The sequence below is a fragment of the Mirounga leonina genome, unplaced genomic scaffold (genome assembly GCF_011800145.1).
Source record: "Mirounga leonina isolate KUSES-001 unplaced genomic scaffold, KU_Mleo_1.0 Mir_165, whole genome shotgun sequence".
NCBI classification, from domain to species: domain Eukaryota; kingdom Metazoa; phylum Chordata; class Mammalia; order Carnivora; family Phocidae; genus Mirounga; species Mirounga leonina.
The window spans coordinates 17,036,199-17,049,705 of NW_023270415.1; the positions used below are offsets into that span (position 1 = coordinate 17,036,199).

The following is a 13,507-nucleotide window of genomic DNA, read 5'->3' on the forward strand; positions in this document are numbered from 1 at the left end:
AATCCTTCCAAAAAAAAAAAAAAATAAGGACTCTACCAGACATACAAAACTGAAGGAGTTGGAGACTTCAATATCTGACTTTCAAAAATGAATATAATAGGTAGACAGAAGATGAGCAAGGAAAATGAGGCTTAAAAAACAGTATAAACCAACAAAACTCAACAGACACTTAGAATACTCCCAAACAAGAGTGTATACATTCTCAGGGACATGTGGAACATTCTCCCAGGATAGACCATGGTAGGCCATGAAACAAGCCTCAATATATTGAAAAGGACTGAAATCATACAATGTTGTCAAATCACATGAAATTAGAAATTAATAACAGAAGGAAATTTGGAAAATTCAGAAATACATGGAAATAAAACAACAAACTTCTAAATAATAACCAATGTGTCAAAGAAAAATTAGAAAATAGTTTGAGATGAATAAAATGAAAATACCACATACCAAATCTGATGGCATACAAAGAAAGTAGTGCTTAAACAAAAATTTATAAGCTGTAATAACTACATTAAAATAGAAGAAAATCTCAAGTTTTAAGAAAGTCCAGAGCAAGCAGAAGGAAGGAAATCATAAAGATTATGGCAGGGGAAAAAAGAAAGAGAGAAAAGGGAAAAAATAGGAAAAAAAAAATCGATGAAACTAAAAGTTGGTTTGAAAAGATCAACAAAACTGATAAACCTTTTAGCTACAGAAAGAAGGCTCAAATTACTAAAATCAGGAATTTAGGACATTACGGCAAATCTGACTGAAACAAAAGATTATAAGCAAATACTATGAACACATTATGCCAATACATTAAGATAACCTCAATGAAATGGACAAATTCCTAGAAAAATAAAATTATCAAAACTGACTGAAGGAAAAACAGACCTATAATAAGTAAGGAGATTAAATTAAAATGAGAAAATATACCACAAAAAAAGCTCTGGACCAAACAGTTTCACTGGTGAACTCTATCAAATGTTTACAGAATAATCAACCCCAATCTTTCACAAACTCATCCAGACACTTCCTAGCTCATTTTACACTGATACCAAAACCAGAAAAAGATACATGAAAGAAAACTGTAAATAAAGCTATAAAATACCCTGTATGAATACACACACACCACACAATACCTCAACAGAATCCCAGCAAGCTGAATCCAGCAGCATATTAAAAAGTTATATAGCATGACTGGGATTTACCCTAGGAATGAAAGGTTGATTCAAAATATGAAAATCACCAGGACGCCTGGGTGGCTCAGTTGGTTAAGTGTTTGCCTTTGGCTCAGGTCATGATCCCAGGGTCCTGGGATCAAGTCCCGCCATTGGGCTCCTTGCTCAGCAGGGAGCCTGCTTCTCCCTCTGCCTACCGCTCCCCCTGCTTGTGCTCTCTCTCTGACAAATAAATAAATAAAATCTTAAAGAAATATATGAAAATCACCAATGTAATACATATTAATAGAATTCATCTCAACAATGAAAAGACAAATAAACAATTTAAAAACAGATAATAGGCATTTCTCCAAAAGAGAAAATATGTGATAAAGATATATGCAATAAACATTAAAACAACCACTGAGAAATGGCCAATAAGCACATGAAAAGATACTCAACATCATTAATCACTAAGGAAATGCAAATCAAAACCACAACAAAAACAAAAAAACCCCACAATAAGGTAACACTTCACATCTACTAGGATAGCTTTTTTTTTTTTTGGATAGTTATTAAACAACAGAAATCTATGTTGACAAGGCTGTGGAGAAAGTGACCCTTCATATGTTGCTGATGGGAATGTAAAATGCTGCAGCCACTATAGAAATCACTCTGGAACTTGCTCAAAAAGCTAAACAAAGTTAATGTATCATCCAGCAACTCTACCCCAGGAACATATCCAAGAGAACTGAGGACATAAATCCACACAAAAAATTATACACCAATATTCATAGAATTATTCATAATAGCCAAAAAGTGGAAACAGCCCAAATGTCCATCAACTGATGAACGAATAAACAAAATACAGTACATCCATACAATGGAATATTATAAAGAGGAAAGATGTACTGATACATGCTACAATAGGGATGAACCTTGGAAACATTATGCTAAAGTGAAAGCCAGGCATGGGGCACCTGGGTGGCTCAGTTGGTTAAGCGACTGCCTTTGGCTCAGGTCATGATTCTGGAGTCCCGGGATCGAGTCCCACCTCAGGGTCCCTGCTCAGGAGGGAGTCTGCTTCTCCCTCTGACCCTCCTCCCTCTCATGTTCTCTGTCTCTCATTCTCTCTCTCGCAAATAAATAAAATCTTAAAAAAAAAAAAAATTAAAAAAAAAAGAAAAGAAAGCCAGGCATGAAATGTCACATAGCCTATGATTCCATTTATATGAAATGTCCAGAAGAGGCAAATCCATAGACACAGAAAGTAAATTAGGGGTTATCAGGGGCAGGGGGTAGTGACTGCTAATGGGTATGAGGCTTCCTTTCGGAGTAATGAAATGTTCTGGAATTAGACTACGGTGATGGCTGCACAACCCTGTAAATACACTAAAAGCACGGAACTGTACACTTCAAAATGGTGTATTTATAGTATGTGAATTCTATTTCAATTAAAAAAAAACCAGAAAGAATTCATTGCCAGCAGACCTGTACTAGTATAAGAAATGTTAAGAGAAGGAAAATGAAATCAGATGAAAATCTAGAATTTACACAAAAGAATAAAGAGCCCTGGATATGGCAAAAAGTAGGTGGACAGAAAATACTTTTTCTTATTTTAAAACGTCTTAAAAGAGACTGATTTTTTTGAAATCACAGAGACAGAAAGTGAAATAGAGGTTGCCAAGGGCTGGGGGGAAGGATGAAAGGGGAGTTATTGTGTAATGAGTACAGAGTTTTAGGTTTTACAAGATAAAAACCTGTACATTCATAAGAAGTAGAGAGGCGATGGTTACACAACATTATATTCATAATATAATATGAATGGTATTAATAACACTTCACATCTACTAGGATAGCTTTTTTTTTTTTTTTGGATAGTTATTAAACAATAGAAATCTATGTTGACAAGGCTGTGGAGAAAGTGACCTTTCATATGTTGCTGATGGGAATGTAAAATGCTGCAGCCACTATAGAAAACACTCTGGAAGTTGCTCAAAAAGCTAAACAAAGTTGGGGCACCTGGGTGGCTCAGTCCTTAAGCGTCTGCCTTCAGCTCAGGTCATGGTCCCAGGGTCCTGGGATCGAGCCCCGCATTGGGCTCCCTGCTCCGTGGGGGGAGCCTACTTCTCCCTTTCCCACTCCCCCTGCTGTGTTCCCTCTCTCGCTGTGTCTCTCTCTGTCAAATAAATAAATAAAATCTTTAAAAAAAAAAAAAAAAAAAGCTAAACAAAGTTAATGTATCATCCAGCAACTCTACCCCAGGAACATATCCAAGAGAACTGAGGACATAAATCCACACAAAAAAGTTATACACCAATATTTTATACTTATCTGTATTTTACCAAAATGAAAAAAATTTAAAAAATAAAGACTATTTAAAGTAATAACAGTGCATCTGGGGTTTATAACACATGTGGGAATAAAACATGTAACAACTGCAAAGAGGGAGAGAAAGGGGAAATGGAAGTATAATGTTCTAAATGCCCTATACTATGTATGAAGTAATATATTAATTGAAGCTGCACTATAGTAAATTAAAGATATATTAAAAAAAACTTAAATCAACCAACAAAAAGAAAGGAAGGAGAACTGTAGCTAATAAGCCAACAAAGGAAATAAAAGAAAATCATAAAAAATATTCAATTAGTCCAAAAGGTAGAAAATGGAAAAGGGGAACAATGAACTACGGGACAAATAGAGAGCAATCAGCAATGGGCCCGACTGGCTCAGCTGGAGGAGCATGCAACTTTTGATTTCTGGGTCGTGAGTTTGAGCCCCCTGTTGGGTGGAGAGATTACTTAAATAAATAAATACATAAACCTTAAAAAAAAAAAAAAAAAGAAAGCAATTAGTAAGAGTTGTTTTAAAACTAACCATATTAATAATCATATCAAATATAAATGATCCCAACACTCCATTTAAAAGGCAGAATTTTCAGAATGGATTAAAAGGCAAGGCCGAACTATATAGTGCCTGTAAGAAATCTTAAAATACAGACATGAATAGAAGATATACACTCAGCAAAAGCAAGCAGAAGAAGCTAATATTAAAAGCAGACAAGGTAGAATGAATTCAGAAGAAACTATCCTGTAGGACTATTACAGTATTCTAATATTACAATATTCTAATTGCTATATTACTATACTATACTACACTCTAAAAAATTGTGTACAACTGGTATTATTTCATCCTTAAATGTTTGGTAGAATTCACTAGTGAAGCCATCTGGGACAAAAGTTTTTTTTATGGGAAGGTTTTTAATTACAAAATTAATTTCTTTAATAGATACTGAGCTATTCAGGTTATCTATTTCTTCTTGAATAAACCTTGGCAATCTGTGTTTTTCAAGAAATTTTCCTGTTTCATCTGTATTACTAAATTTATTGGCATAAAGTTATTTAAAATATTCATTTACTTTCCCTTTAATGTCTATAGGGTCTACAGTGATGTTTTCTTTCTCTTATTTCTGGTATTGATAATTTGTGACTTTTATTCTATGGTTTGGCTAAAAGTTTATCAATTTAATTGATCATGTCAAAGAATCAGCTTTTGATTTCATTGGTTTTTCTCTATTGCTTTTCATTTCACTTATTTGTTTTGTTTCTTCTGCTTACTTTGGATTTAATTTGTTGTTCTTTTTCTAGTTTCTTAAGGTAGAAACTTAATTCACTGAGAACTTTTCTCTCTTGTATATAAATATTTAGGCATTTGGTGCTATTGAATTACCTTCTAAATACTGCTTTAGCAGCTTCCCACAAATTTTGATATTTCATTTTCATTTTTATTCAGTTTATAATGCTTTATAATTTCTCTTTTGATTTCTTCATTGACTCATGGATTATTTTAGAAATACATTATTTAGTCTCCAAAGTATTTGGGGAGTTTCCAAATAACTTATGTTTCTGATTTCTAATTTGCTTTTCCTTGTGCTAACATACTTTGCATAGTTCTTTTAAATTTATTAATACTTGTTTTAATGGCCCACAATAAGGTCTACCTTGGTAAATACTCCACGTGTATGTGAAAAGAATGATTATTATCTTGTTGCTGGATAGGGTGTTCTATAAATATAGATTAGGTTGAGTTGGTTGTTAGTGTTATTTGAGTCTTCTATATCCTTAACTAATTTTTTGTATACTTGTTCTATTAATTGAGGGTGGTGGTGAAATCTCCAGATCTAATTGTGGATTTGTCTATTTCTCCTATCATTTCTGTCAGTTTTGGCTTCATATACTTTGAAGTTCTATTATTAGGGCATAAATATTTAAAATTGTTATGTCCTCTGATTAACTGACACCTTTAGAACAAAATGCCCCGGTGGGATTTATTCTTCAAGACCTGGCAAGTGTCACTGAAGAAACTATTTACAATAGTCCCCCTTCCACATCTTATCCACGGGGAGATCCATTCTAAGACCCCCAGGGGATGCCTAAAACTGCAGAAAGGACGTGAAACCTATATATACTATGTTTTTTTCCTATACATACATAAGTTTATTTATAAATTAGGCTCAGTAAGAGATTAACAATAATGATTGCTAAAATAGAACAATTATAACAACACATTGTCATAAATGTTATGTGAATGTGATCTCTCTCTCAAAATATCTTATCGTACTAAAGTTACCCCTCTCCTTGTGATGATGCGAGGTAATGAAATGCCTCTGTGATGAGATAAAGTAAATGACATAGGCACTGTGACATAGCCTTAGGCTACTACTGACCTTGATATGTCAGAAGGATCATCCACTTCCCCACCCCATCTTATGAACCATGTGTTTAAAAAAGTCTTACCGTATCATCAAGACCATCTATGTGCAAAACCACTGTTTTGGCACGTTTGTTTGTAGTTCCCAGAAAAAACTGAGCTTTCCTTCTACGTGAATTCATTTCATTGAAACTATCACCATCTGCCATATTGGAAGACTGAAGAATGTCATAAATTTCAGAAGCCAGCAGTTTTGTTTCTCCTGGGGTTGTAGTCCTTGAAAAGAAACACATATAAATTAATTAGTCTTGTCACTTCTATTGATTCTGTAATTTTATACCTTGACTTTGCAGAGCCCTGTTTTCTTCATTCTGATGCTTTGTTCAATTGAAAGGAAACACCAGTGAATCCTAGAATAATCAACAATATAGCAAAAGCACCTAGTTGATCATAAGGTCTTCTAATTTCATTTCATTTTTCTTTTTTTTAAAGATTTTATTTATTTATTTGACAAGAGAGAGACAGCGAGGGCGCCTGGGTGGCTCAGTTGGTTAAGCGACTGCCTTCGGCTCAGGTCATGATCCTGGAGTCCCTGGATCGAGTCCCGCATCGGGCTCCCTGCTCGGCAGGGAGTCTGCTTCTCCCTCCGACCCTCCCCCCTTTCATGCTCTCTCTCTCTGTCTCTCTCTCTCTCAAATAAATAAATAAAATCTTAAAAAAAAAAAAAAAGAGAGAGAGACAGCGAAAGAGGGAACACAAGCAGGGGGAGAGGCAGAGGGAGAGGCAGAGGGAGAAGCAGGCTTCCCACTGAGGAGGGAGCCCGATGCGGGGCTCGATCCCAGGACCCCGGGATCATGACCTGAGCCAAAGGCAGACGCCTAACAACTGAGCCACCCAGGCGCCCCTCATTTTCATTATTTTCTTAAAGATTTTATTATATATAGAGAGAGTGTGTGCACATGTGCGTGGGGTTGGGGGGGAAGGGAGGATAGAGGGAAGGGAGAAGGAAGGGGAAAGAATCTCCAGCGGATTCCTGGCTGAGTGCTGAGCCCAACATAGGGCTCAATCCCACAATCTGAGCCGAAACCAAGATTCTGAAGCTTAACCAACTGAACTGCCCAGATGCCCCAAGGTCTTCTAATTTCATTTTAAATCCATGGTTCACTGAGATTCAAAACTTATCACTATAATAGAACAGCATATTTAATCAAAATCATTACTTAAACAGGCAATCAACTAAAAAGATTAGGATACAACCTGTCCCTGAATTCATACTAAAATAACTTGAAAGTACCCTGACCTTGAAGAAGGTATAACACATAAAAATCCAAAAGGAGAAAACGAATTAGGAGAGGATCATTCATATTATCTCAATAAGGAGATTTCTTAATAAATTCAAACTGCTTCTTAAATTTACATTTTTTACGTATCTTTTACAAAGCATGTATGTGTTATGAAGCCACAACTAAAACAAAAGTTTTCATTCTTGAACTTCTCTAAATCCTACTATAGCTCCTCACATAAACATTTAGTGCCCTTCTGTCCAAAAAGACTTTCTGCATTGATACAAACGTTCTATAGCTGCACTGTCCACTCACCATATATGGCTACTGAGCAACCACAACTTAAAAAATGATTTTATTTACTTTGAATTAAATGTAAATCGCCACATGTGACAAGTGTCTACCATAATGGACAGCACAGATCTAATGCTTTTTATAGTTAAACTGAATAAACAGTAAATACACATAAGTGTTAAAAATAACCCTCATTTCACTTATAGATAAGCTCAATTAAGTCCAAACCTTATAACATACATTCGAGGCCTTTAAGTCTATCCCCATTCAGCTCTACCAACATCAGCTCATTTTGTCTTTTTATGAATACCTTCTATAGATGCCTTTTCCTCAACCAAAAGAGCTTTACCTAGACCATTTGCTTTTAAACTCTTACTCCTCCCTTGAAGGCTCAACCTCAACTACCACCTTTGTGAAGCTTCCTCACTCCAATAATCCATTCCTCCCTCTACATTTACAGTACTATGCTGGGGCACTTTGGTGGCTCAGTCAGTTAAGCGTCCCACTCTTGGTTTCGGCTCAGGTCACGATCTCAGGGTCATGATATCGAACCCCATGTTCGGCTCCGCACACAACGTGGAGTCTGCCCAAGATTCTCTCTCCTTCCCCCCTCGCACTCCCTAAAATAAATAAATAAAATCTTTTAAAAACTAATAAAATACTATACTTGTGCTTATACTACTGATCTTAATTTTCTATTTTTTTCTCTTCAAGAATGGGGATGTATTTCTCTCCACAGGGCCTCACTAAACTTTTTACGATCCATTTGTTTACTGAATGAGCAGGAACACTTCAATTTCCGATATTCAAGCTATAAAACTAGCTATACAGAGCTTCAGGTCCAGGGGTACTAATCTGGCAATTTTCCAGGCACTCAATTTACTATATCCACTGCTTTTCTGGGCTACTGTTGACCCCAGAGATCAATCACGTTCAACGATTTTGGCCGTGTATTCCAAGAAGCTATCAAAAAGACTATTTTGAGGGGGGAGATGTCTCAGCACTTTTCTGGTAGCTGTTTTAAGGTACTGAAAAGGTCACTGCAGTTCTGAGATATTTTAAATACTAGCCAACCACAAGTTGTAAAGAGTATGAGGACAGTAGAGATACTCATGAATTTAGGAGGAAAAAAACAATGTCTTTGCTACCCCTTTCCAGCATCAATACCGTTTCCAAGAGTTTGCATCAAATTAAAAAAAAACAATCATCACAACACATAATAGAAGACTCAACTAATGACCTTCCTATAAAAAATTTTAAAATGCATATATTATTTCAAAAACTGTTTCCTGATGAACTAGTGACAAAAAATATTGAAACACTATAACATTAAATGATTATCTTCCTGTTCTGCAGAATCAGAACTATAACAGTAGTTCTAAACCACTAACTAACGCCTTTGAGAATCTGCTGTAAAATTCAAGAATATTTCACGAAAAATGCAAATATAAAAATTTTCCACATCAATTTCAGTGAATTTATGTACCTACCCATGCCATCTATCTTATACCAACCTCAAAGAACACAAATGGTTTAACATTTTTTAAACTGATCTAGAATTGGAGGGGGTAGAATAGGAGAACAGCAATGTAGCCATCCACCCAATGTTTGAAAAAAATCAATAAAGTGGCAACTGCTGGTAAAAATATAATTGGTACTATTTGAAAAAAATTAACAGTGATAAGACACAAAAATATCTATACTCTTTGATTCTGTAATTCTTCTACTGGAACTTGTTAAGAAAATAATCCACGAAATAAAAGTAATCCAAAATATAAAAATAGCCTTTTATATAGTTAGGCAAAGAAATTTTAGAACAGTACTGCCCAACATAACTTTCAGAGATGATGGAAATGTAGTAAACTAGTCACATGACTACTGAACGCTTAGAATATGGCTGGTACAAGTGAAAAATTGGTTTTTAAATTTTAATTAATTTAAACTTAAACTGCCACATGTGGCTAATGACTACCATATGGGCAGAAGTTTTGGAAAAAAGGGAAGACTACCTCTGCTGTCAGTTTCCTTAAGCTAACCCTCCTTTTCTTAGTTAAAAATTGCTCCCATATGTCTGACAAACCATTCCTTTAACACCTTTTCTGATTGAGATCCTGCAGAAGAAATTAGCTCTACAAGAAAACTAGATAAGTGACTATCTTCTCAATTCTCCGAAGGACAGCACAGAGCTAGAGCCATTCCAGATTCACAGGAGAGAAGATAATCTATTACATCTAAAGGATTCCTTAGGACTTTGGGGCTTAATTCTCTCATAAACCTATACTAGTGGTTTCCATATTAACAGCAACTGAGGGAAGAAAATTCCATTTATTCATAAAAACAATTTGCAAAGGTGATATATGTGCATTTACAATTGCCTGTGCGGCTATAGGGGCTATTTGCACTAACTTTCAATTAGAAAATTAAGGATTTACAAAAAAACAAAAAAACTAAACAAAACAAAGCAACCCAAAAAACAAAACACAAAAAAAGAAAGTTAAGGATTTACAACAAACTATACTTTACCTAGAGAGTCACACAGGGTACGCCTGCTTAGATAAACAAAGCAATTACAGATGACAGATTAGAAAAATGGTTCTATGAAATAAATACTCCAACCACCACCACTTTTAACTTCCTTATTTCCCAATTCCAAAATTTCATCATTTTCACACTGTAATAAATTCCATTTCTACCTACTTAAAAACTGAAAGATTTTAAAAGGATAACATAATCAAATCAACGTGATGTTCTCACAGTTAAATATGGTCTTCAGGTGTACCTCAAAGACTAATTTTATTGCTACCCTTCCTATGAAACAGTTAAGGGATCTATTTACAGACGCAGATCCCTCTTAAAACTAAGTAAAATTTTGTCTTAGGCTAAATTATATTTATAAAAGCATATAAGAAAATTGAATTACAAATGAAGTTATTTCTTGATCTGGGCACTATGAACTATCTGTTCAATAAATCAATTATAAATAATTATTTCCTTATTTTTAAAAAATGCTTTTAAAACCAAAAAGAAAAATCCAAGAGCATCTACATATTTAGAAGCTATCTTAGTCTTTAAAAAAAAAAATCACTAGGCACCTGGGTGGCTCAGTCGTTAGGCGTCTGCCTTCGGCTCAGGTCATGGTCCCAGAGTCCTGGGATCGAGCCCCGCATTGGGCTCCCTGGTCAGTGGGAGGCCTGCTACTCCCTCTCCCACTCCGCCCTGCTTGTGTTCCCTCTCTTTCTAACAAATAAATAAAATATTTAAAAAAATAAATAAATAAAAATAAAATAAAATAAATTACTGTTGGGGCGCCTGGGTGGCTCAGTTGGTTAAGTGTCTGCCTTCACTCGGCTCAGGTCATGAGTCCTGGGATCGAGCCCCGCATCAGATTCCCTGCTCAGTGAGCAGTCCGCTTCTTCCTCTGCCCCTCACCCCTCTAGTGCTCTAATAAATAAAATCTTTAAAAAAAAATTTAAAAATAAAAAAAAATTACTGTTCAAATACTATCATTCAAAACATTCAAAAAGAAAAACTCTAGACTTTTATGGTATATTTGGCCATAAATGTAAGAGAGACTGTATCATTAAACAAGTATTGATTGCCCTAATCTTAGGCAAGTGAAAATTAAAAGAGCTGATTAATAATGCCCTGGATTTAGTTCGGTCTTTAAAATCTGACATCAGAAAAAAAGACTACCTTGAACAGTTCTTTCCTCTAAGTAATTGGAATTTTGCTCTCAGTAATTTACTATTCCATAATGAAGTATATATTGATCCCTCACCACTTTTTCTAATTAGTTGTCTATACTGAAAAGGTTCACAACGTTATTCATAAAACACAACTAAAAGAACCTTGATCTTTATTATATATCAAAAATAATTTTAATTCTGAATATATTTCCTTATTGGTCATAAACACCAATTCACTCTTATTCTAGATGTTGCTAATAACATTTTATATTGCTCATAAAGGCCAGTTAAGATTTCCAAACACTATACAAAAGTAATGAATATACTATTTTACTGTTAAAGACTTGCTACTGTCTTTTGAAAAACATCCTAACTTTTCCTTTTGGAACTGTTTTTTTTTTTTTTTCCTATGTTGTTTGCTAAGAAAAAGTGTTCTGGTGACATTTAGGCAACCCAGAAAATTATCCTTCATTTTTCAATGCAAAAACAATCCTAATTTTTTTTTTTTTTAAAGATTTTACTTATTTATTTGACAGAGAGAGAGATAGCTAGAGAGGAAACACAAGCAGGGTGAGTGGGAGAGGGAGAAGCAGGCTTCCCGCCGAGCAGAGAGCCTGATGTGGGGCTCGATCCCAGGACCCCGGGACCATGACCTGAGCCGAAGGCAGACGCTTAACAACTGAGCCACCCAGGTGCCCCAAAACAATCCTAATTTAAAAAGGATTCTTTTTTTTTTTTAAGATTTTATTTATTTATTTGAGAGAGAGACACAGCAAGAGAGGGAATACAAGAGGTGGAATGGGAGAGGGAGAAGCAGGCTTCCCGCGGAGCAGGGAGCCCCATGCGGGGCTCGATCCCAGGACCCTGGGATCATGACCTGAGCCGAAGGCAGACGCTTAACGACTGAGCCACCCAGGCGCCCCCTAATTTAAAAAGGATTCTAAGAAAGAAGTCAACAGCTCTATTTAGGTAGCACTGAAATCCAACGCAGGGAATCTATGATCCTTGAGCCAAAGCCTGTTCATTTATATATTAACTGTGACTGTTTTGACCCGTAAGAGTAATTGCAACAGAGACTGAATGTCTGGCAAAGCCTAAAATACTTACCATCTGGCTTTTCAAGGAAAATATTTGCCAACCTCTGTTCCAAATAATTACAAAAAGACACTGGGAAAAAAAAAAAAAAACTACAAAGGATGTGGGATGTGACTGTAGCCATTAAGAATGATGCTGCAGGGGGCGCCTGGGTGGCTCAGTTGGTTAAGCGCCTGCATTCAGCTCGGGTCATGATCCCAGGGTCCTGGGATCGAGCCCCGCATCGGGCTCCCTACTCAGCAGGAAGCCTGCTTCTCCCTCTCCCACTCCCCCTGCTTGTGTTCCCTCTCTTTCTCTCTAATAAATAAAATCTTTAAAAAAAAAAAAAAAAGAATGATGCTACAGGAAAATGGCTATATGGAAGAATGCTCCTGATATATTAACTACTACTACTGTCCTTATCTTTTATGAAATACATTGGCATCAGATTTCTCAAAAACAAAATAAAAACCAAGGGAAAATGGAGCAAAATGGCAACAAAATTTTCAAGAATCTCAAGGAAACAAAAAGTGAGTTATGGATCTAGTCCAGTTGTCCTTCAAGTATTAAGGTTACATTGGCCCCCAGCCAATGACTGAACGGTGGGGACACCAGGGCCTGGCCATTTCTGACCAAGGCAAAACTCATTCTCAGGGTAATCCTTGCTCTGGAGCTCCCCACTGAGTTGACTATCAGATTTGCACTGTAATCCGAGACTCCTTGCCTCACTCAATCTCCTCTTCATTATCCTTTTACAGATGACAGATCTGCATTGAAGTCTAGAGATTGTGGTGGAAATATCAAAACACTTCATCTTCAATTTCTAGCCTTCTAACAGGAAATCAGTAAAGACTAAGAAAGGAACAAAACCAGGCATTCCCAGGGGCAACAGAGATGAAGGATTACAGACAACTTGGACTCTGTATTTTCCTTTTACCTTACCCATAAAACTGTTATCTGTCAAATCTACCTCAAAAAGTTGTAAGTAACAAAATGAGACAATGGATATGAAAATCTTAGTAAGATGAAAGGTACAATTAAAACCCACCAATTTGCTAAAATTCAAATTAAATGGCTCTTAAGTCTCTGAGAAATGTCTTAATAATGCTCAGGAAAATCTTATCAAAAGCCCCTTTCTGCCATGATACTGATGTAGGTTCTTTTGAGTAAAATAGGGATGAAACAGCAAAAGAACTTTGTAAGGTACTATAATATTGCATACTTTTTTTTTTAAGATTTTATTTATTTGACAGAGAGAGAGAACACAAGCAGGGGAAGCAGCAGAGGGAGAAGGAGGCTCCCTGCTGAGCAGGGAGCC

General features: G+C 35.9%; 1 protein-coding gene across 2 annotated transcripts in view; it reads right to left on the reverse strand.

Annotated features, from left to right (window-relative positions):
* Positions 1–13,507, reverse strand: part of ARMC1 (armadillo repeat containing 1) — a 32,185-nt gene that overhangs the window by 6,941 nt on the left and 11,737 nt on the right. For both annotated transcript variants that reach the window (XM_035011244.1, XM_035011243.1), the window contains exon 4: positions 5,939–6,128. In XM_035011244.1, the coding sequence (XP_034867135.1) occupies positions 5,939–6,128 (190 nt within the window). The remainder of the gene's footprint in view (positions 1–5,938; positions 6,129–13,507) is intronic.